Source organism: Alexandromys fortis, unplaced genomic scaffold (assembly GCF_014885135.2).
Source record: "Alexandromys fortis isolate MF-2015 unplaced genomic scaffold, M_Fortis_MF-2015_v1.1 scaffold_7, whole genome shotgun sequence".
Classification (NCBI taxonomy): domain Eukaryota; kingdom Metazoa; phylum Chordata; class Mammalia; order Rodentia; family Cricetidae; genus Alexandromys; species Alexandromys fortis.
Window position 1 is genome coordinate 2,889,592 of NW_026067920.1, and position 20,583 is coordinate 2,910,174.

General features: G+C 48.5%; 2 protein-coding genes across 3 annotated transcripts in view; one reads left to right on the top strand and one right to left on the bottom strand.

The window, feature by feature from the left end:
• The window catches only part of Acox3 (acyl-CoA oxidase 3, pristanoyl), a 38,350-nt gene extending 34,902 nt beyond the window's left edge, over positions 1-3,448 (bottom strand). The window contains exon 1 of the mRNA XM_050141036.1: positions 3,313-3,448. The gene's annotated coding sequence lies outside the window, so the exon portion shown is untranslated. The remainder of the gene's footprint in view (positions 1-3,312) is intronic.
• Positions 3,449-11,174: 7,726 nt separating this feature from the next.
• Positions 11,175-20,583, top strand: part of Trmt44 (tRNA methyltransferase 44 homolog) — a 20,437-nt gene continuing 11,028 nt past the window's right edge. Inside the window, exons 1-6 of one of the 2 annotated variants that reach the window (XM_050141167.1) lie at positions 11,175-11,694; positions 13,731-13,845; positions 15,006-15,225; positions 16,730-16,798; positions 17,816-17,923; positions 18,597-18,668. In XM_050141167.1, the coding sequence (XP_049997124.1) occupies positions 11,199-11,694; positions 13,731-13,845; positions 15,006-15,225; positions 16,730-16,798; positions 17,816-17,923; positions 18,597-18,668 (1,080 nt within the window). In that variant the 5' untranslated portion in view covers positions 11,175-11,198. The remainder of the gene's footprint in view (positions 11,695-13,730; positions 13,846-15,005; positions 15,226-16,729; positions 16,799-17,815; positions 17,924-18,596; positions 18,669-20,583) is intronic. The other variant, XM_050141168.1, reaches the window with a different exon arrangement.

The window sequence follows — 20,583 nt, forward strand, 5'->3', positions numbered from 1 at the left end:
TGTTGCGGGAGGTCCTTCCGCCCCTCCAACCAATAGCTGCTGTGATACCAGCCCATTGGGGCGTGGTCTCTCTCCCTTTAAAAAAGCGGCTATTTCCTCTGCTCGCTCTCTTCACTTCCTGCTCCGCCGGAGACTAGACTCCCTTCCTGGTTGTGCAGATGGCTGTTGTCTGGGACGGTGATCTGTAAGTTTTCCCCTTTAAATAAATAACACCCTATTAATCATAACTCCAAACTGGTGTGGCCTTGTTCGTGACTTACGCCTTCAGGACATCCTCTCCTGCCCTCTGCAGGCACTGTACCCACATGCTGTATACACATACACACAGGTGAACACACACATAAAATAAGTATGTGTGTTGTTGTTGGTCTTTTACTCTTTACTTATTCTTTACTCTTTGTTCTTCTGGTTCTTTACACTTGGGAGGCCCGCCACCCAGCTCCCAAATAAATCACACACAGAGGCTTAATTCTTACTTATAAACGCCCGGACTTAGCTTGGCTTATCTCTGGCCAGTTTTTCTTATCTTAAATTATCCCATCTACCTTTTGCTTCTGGGCTTTTATCTTTCTCTATTTATGTATACCTTTCTTGACTTCTTTCTCCGTTGCTTGCTGTGCATCTGGGTGGCTGGCCCCTGGTGTCCTCCTCTCCTTGTTCTCTGGCTCCTTCTCTTTCCAGAGTTCTCCTTCTATTTATTCTTCCTGCCAGCCCCGCCTATCCTTTCTCCTGCCTCGCTATTGGCTGTTCAGTTCTTTATTAGACCAGTCAGGTGTTTTAGACAGGCAAAGTAACACAGCTCCAAAGAGTTAAACAAACGTTCCACAGCATTAACAAATGTAATACACCTTAAAATAATATTCCACAACATAAGTGATATATATTATATACATACACACATACATATCTCCTATACCTGCCATGGGTTATACACCTGTAACCCCAGCACTTCTGAGGCAGAGGCAGGAGGATCTGGTGTTAAAGGCCAGCCTTGATTACTTAGTGAGTCCAAGGCCAGTCTGTGAGCCACGTGAGACCCTGACTTAAAAAAACAAAACAAACAAAACAACCCTTGCACATGCTGTCACTTGCTTCTTCTCTAGCACGCCACAGAAATTCAGTGAGAAGCAGCAGTCTTTTCAACAATTCTGGAGCTCCACATAAAAGGACAAGGTTCTCACATACACAACAGTTACCTCCCCATCCGCAGATCTACACAGACAAACTAGACCCACCAGATTCTTATAAGATGACGGAAGAGCCCATTTCTGTCCTCTTAGATTTACAAAACACTCTTGGATAAGGCATGTGATGGCTAATTCTGATCACCAGCTTGCCTGCATCTCCAGTCAACTAAAACACAAGCCTCCGGTCATTCAGATCATCTGAAGCAGGAAAGCCCCTTCTGGTGGCACTGCCCAGATAAAGGGAAGGAAAGTTTGCATTTTTGCCTGCTTGTTCCCACTCTCACTGGCAAGTTCCCTATCCTGTTGTGGAGGCATTCCTTCCCCAGTATTAGAACCAGCTTCCTCAGGATTCCAACAAAGACTAAAGACCAGGAGCTCCCCAGGACTACAACCCCAAACTGGGACTGCTGAGCTATCTAGCCTTGTGGACAGAGAAGCTACTGGATTCTTGGCCTCTCAGAATGAGACAGCCATTGTCATACTATCCAGGTCAAATCCTGTAAGCCAATCTAATAAATTATACACACAGTTTACACAAATATATAGATACAGATACAAATACAGAGCGAAAGGACGTGAGTCAGCACAGGACACACAAAGATCAAGTTCTCAGTACCAAGGAGATGTATTTGTAGCAGAGGGACAAAGACAGGAGACAAGGGAGGGGGGAGAACAGGGGCAAGGGAGGGGGGGAGGGATATTTGCCCCAGAGTGACAAAACACTGCTTCTGGATAGAGGACAGATGTGACTCATGGGCAAATGGCAGTTTGTAAAGGGAAAAGGGAAAAGCCTGTGTTAGGATGAGGTATCCAATTAATTTTAATTGGACAGACTAATCGGGGTTGTCAAAAGGGGGTTTTTGATTGCTGGACTTTGATTCGTTGATAGCTGGACCTTAGGGTCAGACTCAGGAGAAGGAAGTGGCCAAATAAGGGAATAGACCTTGGTGGCTAGCGCTAAGAATAAACCGGTTTTTAGCAGCAGGGAGAAGGGTAAAAGGCAAAACCTGTTGGCATCATGTGTGCCATGCTTGGGCCTGCTAGAGCCCTTCCTTTATATCCATTCTCTTAGTTGTTACCTTTAGAGAACCCTGATTAATACAGGCCATCGTAGGCAACAAGAGAAAGTGTGTTTCATCTTAATTACAAACACCTGTGGCAAAGGAGCAACGTGCTATGCAAGATCCCAGAGCCTCATCAACTCCCAAAGGTCCCAGGCCCCCTGAGGTCACCACCACAACTACACCCTGCTACAGCTGTCACCAACAGCCCACAGAGCCAGGCTGTCTTGGCTCCAGTCCCAATAGATACAGTTTACCAGGCCAGTGACCTTAGCCAGTTGTTTTGCCACCTGCTTCTCAGAAGCAAGGATATGGTCACACAGGACAATGTCTGCCTAGGAGGTTCCTGGGACGCAAATCAAGCACTTGAGATTCTTCCTGCACTAAACGGCAGCTTGTTCTCCAGTCTTTCCTTCCATTTAAAATAAAACATGAGGCCTTAGTTTTGGCCTGAAGTCCTCTATGTACAGCCCCAACAGACCAGACCCAGGCAACACTAACACTACACACTGCGTTATCAGGCTGAAACTTTTCAGGCCTTACGTGAAGATTTCCTCTGTTTGAGTCTTCAACAAAGTAGCTGGGGACTCCACCTTCACGGGTCTGTTCCTTGTCTCGGCTTCCACTTTAAAAACTCAGTTTCATGCTGGGCATAATGAATTGTCCTACTGTCCTGACTACTGCCAAGACTGGTGAGCCAGGAGGACCGGGTTCAAGGCCAGCCTGGGCAATTGAGACCATTAAGGAGAATTAAGGTCTCGGGTATAGATCCGTGGCAGCCGGCTTCCTAAGATTTTTGCTAGGTCTAGACTTCACTGTACCTGAGGAGAAGCATGAAGAGTATCCTGCCCAGGCCCAGTGGGGAGCAGTCCATAAACAGTACAAACAAATCCAATCTACAGCTAACTTTGCTCAAATTCTGTCTTAGGATAACTCCTTGCTTGCGAAGGGGCAGACTCTAAAAGCTGCAGTCACCTCTTTCTCGTCCTAAAGAGCATGACCTCGGGGCAGGGTGCAAACTCCCCTGTCCTGTCCTGAACCTCCCGAGCCCCGCATTTCCTCACCGCCCGGATCCAGCTTGGGGTCTGCGGTGCTAGTCACCCCGGCGTCCTACGCACACTGTTGATCAGGAGTGTGCTGGTGTCTGAGGGCGGGACACGCTGGCGCCGCCTGCCCGACCTCTTCCTACCCATACTGGAGCGTGACGTCATCCCTCCAAGCCACTCTCCGCCCTTTGCCCCAAGTCTTGGCGAGCTGGTGCACGTCATCATTCTGTGCCGACCCGTAACCAAGGAAATGCGGATGCCTGCGAAGGCACTGCTCAGATGTGTTTCTGGGTTTGGCGTTACAGGGTTTCGTCCTGGTCGCCCTCGACCGGGTTAGAGCCCTCGAGCTTACTCAGAAACCGCCCTTAGCCGAGGTCAGAGCGGTCCTGTTTTGGTCCAGGCTTCTTGAGACTCTGGGGGAGCACTTCCGGGGAGAGTGAGACCGCGGCTCTTTTAAGATACACTTTATCCAGAATTGTTACTAATTTCCGAAAGGGACCTCCTTACCAGGAACTCCTAGAATAGTGCTCCTGAAAGAGGTCCTCCAACCTCCAGGAGCGTTCCCTAGTACATTTGTGCCTGCACACATTACACCCATAATAGTAGTGTCCGTGGCAGTGGAGTTGGATGGGTGGGGGAAAGAAAACCGTTGGCTGTCAGTTCTGTGTAGGAGCGGTACCACTGCAGTAGGTAAACATGCAGGGAAAACTCACAAAGCATATTCCGCCTCCCCTGGCCACCAAGGGTGCATGTCGTTGTCCTGTCCTGCCCCTCCCCCGCCTCCACCCTCACAATTCTCCAGTTCTCTGCCTCTGCCAAGCCCTTCTCGGGACTGCCTCAGCGTGTTTGGATGCCATTGTTTCCGTCTTTATTTAGTTCGGCGGTGGCTGGGTTAAAGATTTGTCCAGTCCAGTGTAAGGCTGAACTTTTCAGCACCAGGGAAGCCGAGGTAGGAGGATAGTAAGTTTCAAGCCAGGCTGGCTGACAAACCAAGGTATTGTGAACTAAATATAAATAAATCAGTCTGTCATTCTCAGCTTTGACCTGGTGTTCTTCAAGAAAGCTTCAAAAAGCTTGATAGCTTTTGCCCACCTATCCTCCAGCTCCTCCCAACGTTATGGTCTCCTCCTGAGTCTTAGGACATTGCCTAGCCTGTGTGTGACAGAGAACTTCACTGGACATCTGTGTTGAACCCGGGTGACAATGGGACTGCAGGATGGTGGCGAGAAGAACTAGACCCCACCTTCCTCAGGCAAGGGCAGTGCTCAGGTCACCAGAAGGAAAGGGTTTTGTCCTTGCCTCAACAGCTGCTTCCTGATAAGACTGACAAAGGCTGCAGGTGGGCTGGCTCTTTGGAAGACTCGGGGAGAGAGACCTGGCAACCAGCAGCCCCCACCCTTGCTCCCTGGTTACTCACTTTTGCTTCCACCTCATTCCACTGCCCTATCATGCTACCCCCCTTTTCTGCCACTTCTTCTGTTGCTGTCACTGGTAACAGTGAGTATTGGCACAGGTTTGTTTGGCGGTGGTGGTAGTGTATACACACTTGACTGTACATTGTTCAAGTTTGCGCCCACACTCTGGTCACTTGTCTCTTGCCATCCCTTCCCTGTCACCACCACAGGGAAAGTGACAGTCACCACAACACTCAGTAGAGAATGTGGAGTGAGGATTCAGCACCTACTGTGGCTGGCGACAGCCCTGTCGCGACCATCCACACCAGCCCCCTTCTAGTTGTAAACTGTACAGCAGCGGGCAGCCCAAAAGGGCGCTGGGTTGGAAGATGCACACACAAATGTTAAAGTTTAGTCATTGTGAATGCGCCTACTGTGAACCAATGGAGGGAGGAATCCCACTGTAAATCTTACTCAATCCAACGGTTGTCAGTCTGAAAAGAAAAGCAGACTCAACGCTCTCAGGAGTCAAAGATCTCCTGTGGGACTAGGAGAGCATCACAATCCAGCCATGAATGGCCTGACTGATCACAGCATAGCTGATGATCAAGGGACCTAAGGGAATGTCACACAAACCATGTTACAGGGACTTGCTGCAGGACTTGGCATTAGCTCGTTGGTGAAGATATAGAGATGTGTTCAAGCAGGCTGTTTACCTGGATTGCTGCAATCTCAGGCAATCTTCTTCCCATAAGCCAAGCTACAGGCAAACTCGAGTAGAGAGGAGGGAAGTGAGAAGCCTTGCCTTTCGATATGGAAATCATAGGAACCATGAAAAAGCCCAGAGTGTCAGGGCAAGTATGGTTAGACTCTTGGCCAAGATTCAAAAGAGAAGGAGGAAAAAAACGAAAGAAAGAAAGAAAGAAAGAAAGAAAGAAAGAAAGAAAGACAGACAGACAAATGCCAAACCACAGATCTGAATTCAGTGAGTTCTTGTATCCCAGGACAAAGGTTGTAATAGGGACACAAGGTCAGAAATGGAAACAGAATCAGTTTAATAAGAAAGGGAAAAGAGCTGGAGAGATGGCTCAGCAGTTAAACAGATCCCCTTATTATGGGCACTTTCTGGTAAGTGCCCCCCCCAAAAAAGAGATCCAAGGAGGAATGTGTTTCCTGCCTGCCCAGTGGCACCCTCAGAGGGCAGACAAAAAAATTCTTCACCTCTACTGTGGCCATACTGGTCTCAGACCCCTGTCTAGCCTTGCTGGTTTCCTTTCCCTAAAGGGTAGGACTTGCATCTCCCAGGAATCCTTGCAGGACATCTCTGCTCTGCAGTTCTCTGGTCACACTTCCTAACCTTGGGACCTGTTGCGTGCCACAAAGCATCCTAGTGCTGTGATGTGCATGTTAACAGTGCCTCTTCGGGGGGGGCGGGTACAGAAAGCTGTGATGTGCAGGTTAACAGTGCCCCTTCTAGAGGGAGAGGACAGGAAGCTGTGATGTGCCCATTAACAGTGCCCCTTCTAGAGAGCAAACAAGATCGGGTATAGAAAGACAGAGCACAACAGCAGCAGCAGGATTTGAGAGGTATCTGGTTGGTGCACGGAGCCCTGCCAGGGGAGAGACAGTTCAGCTGACTCCTATCGGGAGAGATGATCTGGAAATGTATAATCTAGAAGAAAGGCCCCAAAGCTGGAGTGAGCCTGGATTGTTTGAAGAATCAAAGATAATGGGACAGGGCTCAGCAGGTGGAAGAAGAAGGCCAAGGAGTTAGGATGGAAAGGGAGGTGGACTGTTGTTGTACTGAGAGGTGAGCCACAGCAGAGTAAACAGACACCCAGTCCAGTAGGATAGTTTCCCATAAGAAACCTTCCCGGGAACTCAGGACCGCGAGGGGTGCACCCACACACTGAGACAATGGGGATGTTCTATCGGGAACTCACCAAGGCCAGCTGGCCTGGGTCTGAAAAAGCCTGGAGAGGACTCTTCTATAATCAGAACTGCATTTGGACAGAGGCATACTGAATGTCTGTCTGTTTGACAGAATTTGTTGAGATACCAATGACACTCAGAGAACCATCATAGGAGCAGTTCCACATGCCATTCCTCTCTAAGCTTAAGTCCGGAGCAGTGGCCATCCCCAATAGTGTCACAAGGTTAACCAGTCTCTTTTGTCAGATGTTCTACAAATGAATTTTTTTGCTAAAATATTCACAAATTACTCATTGAATGGTGCAGACAGTATCATCACAGCTGGAAACTCAAAATACTGTCTTTGTGCAGACTTTGTTGGAGAGACTCCAGAGTTTGAGAACTCTNGCTCACCTTACTAGACCTGGATGGAGGAGGGTGGTCCTTGGACTTCCCACAGGGCAGAGAACCCTGATTGCTCTTTGGGCTGACAAGGGAGGGGGACTTGATTGGGGGAGGGGGAGGGAAAGGGGATGCAGCGGTGGGGAAGAGACAGAAATCTTTAATAAATTAAAAAAAAACTGAGCAGGACATAGGCTGTGTGAGGTAGCAAAAAAGAACAATGATTTGGAGAAAGAAAAAAAAAAAGAAAGAAACCTTCCCAGAACACCAGCCCACATCAGTCGGATGGGTCTTCCTCTTCCCCAGGCTGTGGCTTTAGGATTTCCAAACTTTGTTCCAAAGCTAAGCCTGTAGGTTTCTCGGGTCTCTTTCATCCCTTTGTGACGTGCAGCAGTGAAACAGGAATGTGATGACATACCTATAATGCTAGCACTCAGGAGGAGGGAGCTGGAGGATCACTAGTTTGAGGTCAGCCTGTGTAGAAATGCAATTGGCCTGGCAGGCGTGACGGTATTTGTTTTCATATATGTATAATTGTGCATTTGTGTGTGCCTGTGAGCATGCACATGTGCATGAATGCAAGTGCACATGGAAGCCAGAAGACGGCATCCAAGCCCTTGGAGCTGGAGTTACAGGTGTTTCTGAGCTGCTAGATATTGAACTGGAATCTGAACTCCAGTCCTCATGGTTCAGCAGCAAATGTTCTTTTCTTTTGCTTTTATTGTTGGTTGTTTTGTTTTTCAAGGAAGGGTTTCCCTGTGTAGCCCTAGCTATCCTGAAGCTCACTCTGTAGACCAGGCTGGTCTTGAACTTGGAGACCTGACTGTCTCTGCCTCCCAAATGCTGGGATTAAAGGCCTGTACCACGAGGACCCTGCAGAGAAACATGTGCCCTTAACAGCTAAAACATTTCATCATCCCCTAGGAGTGACGATAGTCTTAAAAATCATTACTCCCCTCTCATTTGGCTATCAGACCATTGAGAAGATGGTCCCCAGCTAGGCCTTTAAACCCAAGATTCAAGAAATAGAGGTAAGCAGATCTGAGTCTAAGGCCAGCTTGGTCTACATAGTGAGTTTCAAGTCCCTCAGATATACAGGGAGATCCCAGCTCAAAAAGAACTGTGAGCTTGTGCTTCTAGGTGTGTCATCACCATCATTTAGTTCCTGTTTCCCTTCTGTGTGTCAAAACAGCGTGAAAGAGACCCCAGAAACCTGCAGGCTTAGGTTTGGAGCAAAGTTTGGAAATCCAGAAGTCACCACCTGGGGAAGAACAAGAGCCATCCAAATGATGTGGGCTGGTGTCCTGGGAAAGGTTCTTTTGAGAAACCATCCTACTGAACTCAGTGTCTGTTTACACTGCCCCATGGCTCTTGCCCATGACACCACACTTTGTTTTACTGTGAGGCGTATCTTATACAGTCTCTGCCCCATTTCCCCAAGCCCTGATTTGAGCAACCACCAATTTGGGTCTCTTTAATTTGTTTTGGTAGAGATGGTAGGACATCCAGGCCCTGGTAACATGGACTGTTACAGCTACTAGGGTCCAGGAAACTTTGGTAACAGAAAGACCTTGCCTCAAAAACAGAGAAACAAAACCCCCAAACAACAACAAACCACTTTATAGTCTAATAGCAACTAAAATGAGGGATGATAGCCAGATTTATACCAGAAACCCCAAGCCAGCGACGCTCTCCTCCCCCCGTAAATACTCATTCCCCCCGGAAATAGTATTTGCCCTTTAATTTTGGCAACACCAACAGATATATGTATGAGCTTGTGTTCTCCACTGTGAAAGCGGCAGTGACCTGGGGAAGCATTTTGTTGGGTTCTGGCCCCTTTATTTGGACGGCCGGGTATTCTGGAGTCTGGCTTTTGGGAAGAGGCACAGATCATTTCTCTTTCTTTTTTCCTTTTCCTTTTTTTTTTTTTTTTTTTTTTTTTTTTGGTCTTTCGAGACAGGGTTTCTCTGCGGCTTTGGAGCCTGTCCTGGAACTAGCTCTGTAGACCAGGCTGGTCTCGAACTCACAGAGATCCACCTGCCTCTGACTCCCGAGTGCTGGGATTAAAGGCGTGCGCCACCATCGCCCAGCCAGATCATTTCTCTTTAAGTCACTTGTCACTGAGTTTTCTCTCTCAGCTCTTTTGAGGCTAAAGGAGCCACATTGAGTCACTAACTTTTCTCTGTTTCTGTACCCCCCCCTACACACACACACACACACACACACACACACACACACACACACCTTTTCAGGTTCAACGGATACTGACTTGTTGGCCAGGCTCCTCTGCCAGCTGGCAGCATCTCGGGGACAGTCGGCTTAGCTCTGTATCCTCAGTCCTGCCCACATCTGCAGCTACCATTGGGCACTGTTGATCTTTGGCCACTGCAGCACAGCTAAAGACCTTGAATAGATTGGTATTACCATTCAGCAGGCAGCCCGAGGCTCTTTTCACTAACTGTACAGAAATCTTGATGAAGCAAAAGGAAAGTTCTTTAAGGGCTGTCTGAGTTAGATGGGTTTTGTAGCTTATGTTTAACAGTGCGTTTCTAGTAGCATGCTGTATGAAAAGCAAACAGTGGTGCCCTCTAGTGTTCATCTGTGTAGGAGGGACCCTGAGTCATAGCTCTTAAATACACATCTAGAGTGTCAGAATTCCACAGCCTTTCACAGCACTAGTGTGACAGCTCCCTGGTGGAGGGTGTCTGAGACCCTTGGCTCTCTGAAATTCTTCAAGCAGCCTAGAGCTGCTTCTGTCTGACTCTTTACAGCCGTCCATCCTCTCTGTACCCTCTCTTTATTCCCGATGTTCTGGTTTGGGCCCTGGCTGCCCTCTGACTTTTCAGCGGCTTCTCTTGCTATGACAACCTTCGTGGCTGCTGCCAGTGCCGTGGTTTGCTGTTTCTCATATGGTCTTCATTGATGTGGCAGCTGCTACCATCGTCAGTTCTCCACTGCCAGCCACTGCCAGCTCCTGCCACCCTCTGCTTCTCCCACAGCTCCTCTCTGTCACTCCTGCAGCTCCCGGACTGCCGTCATTGCTGCTGCTCCACTGTCACCTTCAGGAGCTGCAATCTGTTCCAGCGGCAGCAGGCAACTGTAATTGTGTGGCTGCTTCAAACTGTCCATAGAGCAGCTTGAGGGTCACAGTGAAACCCAGAAGCAGCAACGAGGTGAAACTTTCGTCCACTTGGGTGTTGCCAGCAGGTTGGGAGGTGAGGCTGAGGGGTGAGAACTTGGCTCGCTGGACCACAGAGCAAAGGAGTGCTGTTGGAATGTGCTGAAAGAAAAAACACAGCTCTCACCTCAAAGGGAATAAGAGATAGCATAGTCTGTGATGAGTTTCATGACAGATAGTAACAAATTTCACAAAGTATTTTTAAAATACACGTGCGGGTACCATCAGGTAGGTGGGTTAGAACAATGTGCGTGCATAAATGGCTGATGACACTCTTAGCCTTCACGTCGGTTTGTACAACAAATACTTGGTTGGGTAGCCAAGTTATAGCGAAAGGGACGTCTCTGCTGTAGGTTTCTTATGTTTTTGGATGACAGCTTAAGCTTTGGGTTGGCAGAAGTTAATGTTCTACCAAGTTAATATATTTCAGAGATTTTCCTTTTAGTCATAGGAATTTTGGGTCAGACACAGAGACAGGCAATCCATGGCTATGAAAGCGCCAGATAACCATTGTAGGTAATGCTGGCTTGGAATCTGCATTCCAACTCTCAACAATCACGAAATTATTTCTAGTCAACCAACCTTTTAGAATTCACGTCGTGTGGCTTTCTGCTGGGAGTACCGGTTACGTTTGGTTTGCTAAAGTAACAATGCCCTCCCCATACTTCTCTCGGTGTTACCAGCTTTGCCCTGCAAGAGGTAGAACGTATGGGGCCAAACTTCATTTTGATGGCATAAAGTGGATATACTGCTTTTAGGAAACTCTTATTCTCACGCAGGAAAGCAAGTCAGAGAGCAAGCGAAGAGGTCCAGTGCTACGCTTTCAGCCGAGCAGGCTCCCGGGAGTCTCGGTCCAATTGGCGTTCCACGCTCCGCTCCGCCCTCGTCACTGCCCAATGAGGGCGCCTCACCGGAGGGTACCGCCCACTATGCAAAAGAGAGAGCTGACTTCCGCTTCTAGCTCCGAGACGTCAGCGCGCTGCCGGGTTGCGTCATCGCAGCGCGCCGCGCGCGGAGACATGGCTGAGCTGGGCAGAGTGCGGTTGTCTGACCCCGATGCTCTGCTACCCACGGGCTTCTGGGCCGCCGTGGCCGTGTGGCTGGAGAGGCCACAGGTGGCCAACAAGCGGCTGTGCGGCGCCCGCACCGAGGCCCGCGGGAGCGCTTCCCTGCCCCGCGCCCAGACAGAGAAAGGACCGCGGCGGGGACAGGAACCCGGGCTGGAGGAGCATGACGCGGGCGAACCCGGACAAGCTTCTCCCGAGGGAGAGCCAGGCTTAGGACCTAGGGGCCGCGAAGGCGACGTCTCCGCGGCTGACCTGGACTCTCTGTGGGACCGAGTCTCCCAAAGCCTTGTCCACGACAATCCGGAAATGTTGGCCTTCATCTCTGGGCCCGCGATGGGTTCTCAGCCTGAAGCCCCTCAGAAGCTCGACCTGGTTCTCAGAACCGTCATCCCGAAAGCGAGCCCTCGCTGCCCGCTTACAGCACCGAAAAAAGAACTGGTGGTGCAAGGTGGGAGCGTAGTGGGAAGAGCGCGAATAGATTGAAAAGCCTTTCTTTTTGAGACAGGGTCATATATGGCCTGGAATTTGCTTTGTAGACCAGGCAGAAAGAGAGACCTACCTGCCTCTGCTTCCCAGGTGCTTGGTTTAAAGACATGTGCCAATGTGTGCGGTCTGAGATGCATGTATTCACAGGTCTCTAACATAGTTGTAGGGCCTGTCTCTTTGCAACGTGCGGAGGTCGTGGACGTTGAGTGGCTTTGAGAGATACGTGGGAAGTGTCCTCAGTAGAGGATGGGATTGTCGAACAGATGCTTGAGGTCTGGAAGGCTTCCGGGAGAGGTGAAGGATGGGCTGGATGTTGGAGGATACTTTAGCATCTGTAGCTTAGCGGGAATCTGCCCCGAGAGGTGACTTGTGACAGAGCCTAGTGAGACCACATATTCTTGAGTATTGAGCCCGGATGGATGGCAGCCTGTTGGTCATCAGTAGTGGTTGTACTTCAGACTTGAACTTTGAGTAATCCTAGCCTTGAGATTTCAGAGATCCCTGCCTTGAATTTAACCCCCACAATGTGTTGACTTCCCAGTTGCCACTCTGTAGCAGATTGCTGCAAATGTGATGGCTGATGGAACAAACTGACCCTTGCTCAAAGACAGGTGGGGGGTGAGGGGGTGATCAGAATCCTGGTGGGCTCTGCTGGTTTCCAGGTACTGGACTCTTGCAAGGCCCAAATCCGAAAACTGTCTGACTGGGCTCTTCCCAGAAGTCTCTGGGAAAGACTGGGCCTCTGGGCTGTCAGGATCCAGTGTTTAGGGTTGTAGAATTGGGGTCAGTGTTTTGCTCCTAGAGGCCTCTTTGATTCTTTTGTCCTGGCCCCTGCATCTTTATGCCTGCAGCAGTGCCTGGCCCTTTGATGCTCTGAATGGATCTCCCTGATGTCCTACCCTGTATCCATCTGTAGAAAGGACACCGCCAGTTGGTGCTGATGAGAATGAGTTTGGCTACTCAGTAGCCCAGAGTACTTTCAAGGTCTACAAAGTTCCTCCTTTACGTAATACCACATACTCCTGAGTGATGAGCTTTAGGGTATGGACATCTTTGGGGACCCTTGTGGGTCTCTTGGGCTGTCGTCACTGTAGGTGCATGCTGCTTTCTACATACTATTGACTGCCTCTCTGCCTTCCCAAGACATCTCAAGTGCTGTGCTCGGGGCCTTGGAATCTCTGGTGGAGTGTAGTTCTGTTGTCATTATTGTCAGCACATTAATTCTTTTCCATCTCCCAACTATCTTTACTGAGCTGAGCGAGCTTTAAGTGGGACCTGTCCAGAAGGGAAGCGTGCTGGCTGCTTGGAAGAGGGAAGCCAGATAGAATTCCCCTTCCTTTCTTTCGGAGAGGCACCATCTCTCCATCAGCAGTGCTAATATGAGGATTGCTTTCTCCTCAGGCTTCTGTAGGAGACTTATCACAGTATTCACCTCCATGCATGAGCCCCCATGGCATGGCTTTAAACTTAGCTGTAGGACTCTGTGCCTCAGTTTCTTCATTTGCAAAATCGGATACTAATAGATTAGTGAAATTACTCACTATAGGGTGCTTAAAACAGTTGGTGGTGCATGATACATACTTTTCAATATGGACCTGGCACATAAGCCTGTCATTCCAACATGGGAGGTGGAGGCACAAAGATCAATTCAAAGCCAGGCTCAGCTACATAGCAAGTTTGAGGCCAATCTGTACTACATGCACCTCTATCTTAAAAAACAAACAAATCACAGGATGTGGTGGCTCGTGCCTTTAGCTCCAGTACCCAGGTGGCAGATCTCTGAGTTTTAGACCAGCCATGGCTACATGGTGAGACCTTATCAAAAAAGAAAAAAAAAAAAAAGACATCAATGTAGAGAGCCATCTAAGGTTACCAGTTGTGAAGTACAAGGGCTTTGGACCTGAATAGCAGTCCAGGTTCTTCATCTACAGCCGAGCGTCTCCACCAGGGACAGAGTCTAGAGCAGCGGTGACTTGTTGGCTTTGTCTTTTCCCTCAGATGTCACCAATGAGAGTGTCACCTTTTTACCCTTGGAAGAAGATGATGAGGGGAATTTGGAGGTTAAGATGAGCAATGTGTATCAGCTCCGGCTCCATCACAGTGAAGGAGAATGGTAAGAGTCGGATACCACTCTGTTGCACTGCTGTGTGATGGTCTATCTCTGGGCAGCTGGAAGGTTCTGGGGTGCAGAAGAGCCAAGGTCTTGTGTTGGTGGGATGGTCTCAGATGTACACTACAGTCACCACTCTGCCGGTTCCTGGTGCTGGTCCTGGGTTGGTGGTTACTATATAGTAACCAGTCTCTATGTTCCACGTGGCCTTCATAGTCTGCAGCATCGAGTTAGGATGCTCTGCTAGTCAGCTTTCTGTTGTTGTGGTAAAATACCAAAGGGAATCACCTTCAGGGAGTTTCAAGGGCAGGGAGATGACTCCATTCACAAAGGTGCTTGCTTCAGATCTTACACCTGAGTGATCTCCAGAACACACATGATGGAAGGAGAGAATCTGAGCACGCACACACAGACACACATGTGTGCACATACACAGACACATACACACAGATATACATGTATGTATGTAGTAGTTTTTACAAGGGCTCAGAGGTTTTAGTTTGTGGTCTCTCTTTGATTTTTGGACCTGTGGTGAAAAGCTAGGAGCATGTGCTTTAGTCAAGCCTCTCACTCGGGGCAGCCAGGAAGCTGACAGCAAGAGGGAGCATGGACAAATTCTGCCCTTCAGGAGTGCACCTCCCCCTCCTTCCTCCAACAGAAGCTCACCCTCTAAGGCTCCCACCACTCCCAGTGGCCCATACGCTCTGTCCATCGATGAGTCAGCCTGTTGATGAGGTTGGTTCTCTCGTGGTCCAACCACTTCCAACGGCCACACCTTTAAACTTGAATGAACTGGGGGCCAAGCCTTCAATGCAGGAGCCTTTGGAAGACCTTTCCAATCTAGTCCAAATTCATAGGAACTCTTATCCCATCATCATGCTGCTGTTTGTAGAGTTTGATCAGAGGAGTGGGTGGCATTTCCTGTCATAGTTTAGAGCCCTGCTTGTTACACAGTGTACACTTGTCACTCCGTGGTGTAACACTGCCTGTTGTGTGCCTTGACAGGCCCTGGGTTTGATCACAACCGCACATGCAAAACACACACACACAGAGTGGGAGAAAAAAGATGTTTTAGTTCCTGCTGTCTTCTGGGGAATAAACATATAACTTAAGAATAAGAATTGAAGCAGCTCTTCTTACTGGTATTTCTTTTATTTTTGAAGGTTCATATCTGTTTTAATTTTCTGTCCAGAGAGGTGGCTTTCAGATGGCGTTGTCTATCCCAAACCTGCCTGGCTTAGAGAAGAACTGCTGTCCAAGCTGGCCAGGTGGGCCGTGGAGAACAGGAAGAGTGAATTTAAAAGCACCCTTTCCCTGGTGTCCGTCCTGCGCTACAGCAGGCTGTACCAGGAGCTCAAAGAGAAGTACAGAGACATGGTAAAGGTAATGCTCCAGGAGTGTCCGAGGTCCGCCATCTAACAGGTGACACAGCCAGTGCCTGCCCGGGAGACTCTTCCCTGCGGGCATCCTATCAAGTTCAGGCACCACACTGAAAACCCACTGTGGGTGCAGGCAATGTAAACCAAGTGGGTGTTCCCATACATTTTTAAACTCAGGAGTAAACTTTTTTATGTTTTTTAGGAACTCAAAAGGGAAGTTTTAATCAAAAAATATTAAGCATTGTGTTAGTTACTATATTATAAAGTTTACATTTTGATTAAATTTAATTTTTGTTTTTTGAGCTAGGGTCACCCTGTAGCCCATGTTAGCCTGAAACTCATGGTCTTCCTGTCTTATCCTCCCAAGTGCTAAGGTTACAAGCATGTGCCACCGTGTGGGCCTGACTAGTTAAAATTTTAAGTAATTTATATGTGTGTCTGTCTGTGTGGGGATATGTGCACAGGCCTGCAGTTGCCCACAGACGTAACAGGGTGTTAGATGCCCTAGAGTCCATGCAGTGGTGGTGAGCTGCCTGACTTGGGTTCTTTGCAAGAGCAGAAAGCTCTCTAACCGCAGAGCTGTCTCAGTAGCTCTGGCCCCATTCACTTACAGGTGTTACTAAAGCAAGTGCTCCAAAAAAAGCAGCATGCTTCCTGACAACACGACCTTGAGCTAGTCCTTGTGCTTATAGGGCAAAGTTGCCAGAACCACAGGCTTGAGCCACAGTGATTCATTATAGAGATGTGGTTCAGTCTGTCTGTACACAGCTGGGCTCCCTTCTCCTGGAGACCCTGGCCCGGGGGTCTTCTGTGGACTCTCCATACCTTTAAGAAGGTACTCCTGTTTTTCAGCTTTTAGATTGTTCCCAGGACATGGTTTGTCCGTTATGTCACTCACTGGCCCCGTCAGTTCTGTACATGGCTGACTCTCAAGGTGCGTTATTGTCCTGCCTGTCAGCAGAGCCTGGCCCTGAGCACTTGGCCTAGTCTCCTGAGCCCGTCTGTGTCTGTCTGCGTGCTCACGTGTGTATGTGTGAGGGTGGATACACCTGTGTGTATACATGCAGTCCAAGGAGAATGCCATGTGACATGCTCGTCACTGGGGTTTGCTACTGAACTTGGAGCTAGGCCGGCAGTCTGCAAGCCCCAGTGGTCCTCCTATTTCCAGTGACCCATGGCCATACATGGCTTTTCATGTGGGTGTTGATGATCTGAATTCTTATCTTCATGTGAAGCAAGTTCTTTACCGACTGAGCTTCCTTCCTAGCCCTGCCCTCCTCCTTCATTTCATTAGAATTATCTTTATCTGGATAAACTGACTTCTTTCTGTATCGGACATCTTAAACTATATTGTTGATGCTTTGGATCTCTTTGTACAGGACACTTTCTGTTCCATACACGCAGTGTAGTACCTGTGTTCTTGTATGAAGTTCTCTTAGTTGTAGTTGGTTTGACTTAGGCTGTTAGCAATTTCACAGCTATTTACATATTCCCTGAAAACATTTTAGGTTTGGCCTGAAGTAACAGATCCTGAAAAGTTTGTCTATGAAGATGTGGCCATCGCTACATACCTGCTGGTAAGAGCACTTGGCAGTGTTCACTCATGGAATGTGTGAACCTTGCTTCTGGCAGATGCTGCTAGCTGCGGTGGACCAGTCACCAAGTCAGGCTTGTGGTTTGCTCTGATGTGAAGTGACTTCACATCCTGCACGAGCACAGAGCGAATGTGTATCAGGAATTGGGGTGTAAGAGGGCAGATGGGCAGGAGTCAGTGAGACACAGTTGTCGCTGTGGAGGCACTGACGATCCAGTGCCACCCAGCTGCAGCCTGGGCCTCTCTCCTAGTCTATCCTTAACTTGCTGGCTAGCCAGCTCAATTGAACACTTCTTTAACTCAGTACTTTTGATTTTCTTATCTATAAAGCATTTAAACTAGAGCTTCCCAGTTTCCCTTTAACTTGTAGTTCTCTTAGTTTAGGGAACAGGGTTCTTTTGGTTGATAAGGCATGCAGAAGGTAAAGAAACCCTGAATCGTCTTGGTGTGCTTGTGTCTGGAGATGACCACTGGATGCAGATGCCATTTTTACAGTGCTGAGATCGAACCCAGGACCTTGTGTGCTGGGCTCACTCTAACATGGTTACCTCTGAGCTATACCCCGGCCCTGAATGAATGCAGCATCAGAGGAGAAGAGTGGGGCTGGGGGACCCCTGTGTCCTCGGGCCAAAGTCCCCATCTGTTCTGCACATTCGTGTCACCTGTCTGAGAGCCCTGAGCCTTGGGAGAAGTTTCTCCATCCTTCCCCTCCCCCGTGGCATTAGTGTTTGAGTCTTTCTTTTTCTTTATAATACTCGGACTGGAACCCAGGGCCTCACCCATGGCAGGCAAGTGCTCTATTACTGAGCCATTCGTCTCAACTCCCTTTCTAAAATCTTGAGACAGGATCCCATCAGGTTTCCCAGACAAGCCTTGAGCTTACTACAGTCCTCCTGCCTCATCTTCCCAAGATGGCACGTGTGTGCCTTTTTCTGTTAGGTTTGCTCTGGAACAGCATGAGTCAACATGTGCATTGTCTTTACTTTGTCTCTTTCCTCAGATCCTATGGGAAGACGAGAGGACCGAGAGGGGAGTCACCACCAAGCAGTCCTTCGTGGACTTAGGGTGTGGAAATGGCCTCCTGGTCCACATCTTGAGCAGTGAGGGGGTGAGCATGGCCCTGTTGTCTTGTCTTAAGGGTCCTATAGGTTGCGCAAAGGGGACCCATGTTTCTTTTTATTTTTTTGAGGCAAGGTTTCATAGCCTAGTGCTTGCTGTGTCATCCAGGTTAGCCTCAGACTCACAGAGAAACACCATCCCTGACTCCAGAGTGTGCAGCCACCCAGTTCCAACAACACTTCTTGCCTGGACTCGAGTCAGCCTGGCTCAGAGTGGTGCCCACAGCTTCAAGCTGGAGCTTTCTGGGGTGTTTATAAAGGAGTCCTTTGCAGTGGTGTCCCTATGAAGACCTGGAAGCTAGGTCTCCGTGGTGACAGAAAGGTTCTGTGGCCTTCTACCCAAGTTGGGGAATGAATAATTGCAGCAGGGTGCAGAGATCTTGATGGGCTGATCACAAGCCTGGGCACTGCCTTGGGACATAGGCCACTGTGGTCCCATTTGAAGATCTGTGGTGATCATTGGCAGGGTGTGAGTTCTCACTAGCCATGCAGGGATGTAGTCTTGCCAGGAGTTGAGAACTGTGCCCGTCATGACCTGCCTTTCCCGTGTGGCAGGGCAGTACCTGCAGACTTGTTTTTTTTTTTTTTTTTTTTTTTTTTTTTTGTGCCAGCTCACTGTAGTTGCCAGAACCTAACCCATGATTTCAAAACTACTTCTTTTAGCATCCAGGCAGAGGGATTGATGTCCGAAGAAGGAAGATCTGGGACATGTATGGACCCCAAACTCAGCTGGAGGTACTGCTCTCCCCGCTACCCCCCACAAATCTGTAGCTCTAGCAAGACTTGTCTCCTAGAGTCAGCTGTTGGCAGGGGCACCTCTGGATTCAGTCACTGTAGGAGTTCACTTTAGTGTGAGTGCTCTGACATAGGAAGGAGAGTCAAGGGACGCTTTGAGCTCTGCGCAGCCTCTAGTTACAGACCTTGCTGGAGACCTTCTTCCCTGAGCTGTGCTGTTCATGTGTGTACATAGGAGATGCTCCATGCTGTCTACAGTGGGGAGATGCCCCCCCACCCCCGCAAGGCCTGCTGCAGGAACCTGTTTATACATCCGCTCTGAGTGATGACATGCAGCAGCCCCACTGATCTTGTCTCAGTTAAACCTCTCTGGAAATAACCTCATATACTCAGAAGTGTGTTTCCTAGTGACTCTACACCCCATCAAGTTGGCAATCACAATTAACCATTTCAACATGATGAGCACCAAGTATTCATCAGCGCCACCACTGTACTCATGTGCCCCCACTGCCCCAGACACTGCCTACAGCTGCCACTGTACCCGTGTGTCCACAGCTGCCACTGTGCCCGTGTGTCCACAGCTGCCACTGTGCCCATCTGCCCACAGCTAATACTGTTCATCTGCAGCAAAAAGTACAACTTTAGAGACTGTTGCATTTTCATTCATCATACCTCTTTTTCAAGTTGAGATGATATGACAAAGGCTTGAGGGGCAAGGAGCTCACTGCCAGTCCCTCAACTCATTCTTCCTTCTGTATTCATGGTTGCTTTCCCAGGGATTCTTAATTGCTTGTTGGTTTATGTTATAGGAAATTTTGTGTTTTGATTATTATATGGCAAGGGGAAGTTTTTTGTTTTGTTTTGTTTTGTTTTCTTTTTTGATCCAGTCTATTCAGTGTTCTGTATGCTTCTTGTACCTTCATAGGAATATCCTTCTTTAGGTTGGGAAAGTTTTCTTCTATTATTCTTAGGTTTCATCTTTTTATGGTGTTCCAGATTTCCTGGATGTTTTGTGATGAGAATTTGTTGGATTTGCTGTTTTCTTTGATCAGTGTGTTTATTTCCGCTATAGTATCTTCAGTATCTGAGAAGGTGAACTTTTGTAATTCCAACACTTGGGAAATAGAGGCAGGAGGATCAGCTATATAATGACTTCAGGCTAACCTTGCAAACCTTAAAAATAGGAAAGAAATTTGAGAAATGTTTTTAGAACTGGGCATGGTGACATATGCCTTTAAGCTCAGCTCTTGGGAGGCAGAGACAGGTAAGAGTTCTATACCAGCCTGGTCTACCTACTGTTGTTGGTTGTTTTACTCTTTTGGCTCTTTGCTCCTTGTCTCTTAGTGGGCCCACCACCCAGCTCCCAAATAAATCACACAGCAGCTTATTCTTATAACTGCCTGGCATTAGCTTGGCTTATTTCTTTTTCTTTTTTCTTTTTTTTTTTGTTTGTTTTTTGTTTTTTCTTTTTTTCTCTCTCTCTTTTTTTATTAAAGATTTCTGTCTCTTCCCCACCGCCACCTCCCCTTTCCCTCCCCCTCCCCCAATCAAGTCCCCCTCCCTCATCAGCCCAAAGAGCAATCAGGGTTCTCTGCCCTGTGGGAAGTCCAAGGACCATCCTCCTCCATCCAGGTCTAGTAAGGTGAGCATCCAAACTGGCTAGGCTCCCACAAAGCCAATATGTGCAGTAGGATCAAAAACCCATTGCCATTGTTCTTGAGGTCTCAGTAGTCCTCATTGTCCGCTATGTTCAGTGAGACCGGTTTTAACCCAGGCTTTTTCAGACCCAGGCCAGCTGGCCTTGGTGAGTTCCCGATAGAACATCCCCATTGTCTCAGTGTGTGGGTGCACCCCTCGCGGTCCTGAGTTCCTTGCTCGTGCTCTCTCTCCTTCTGCTCCTGATTTGGACCTTGAG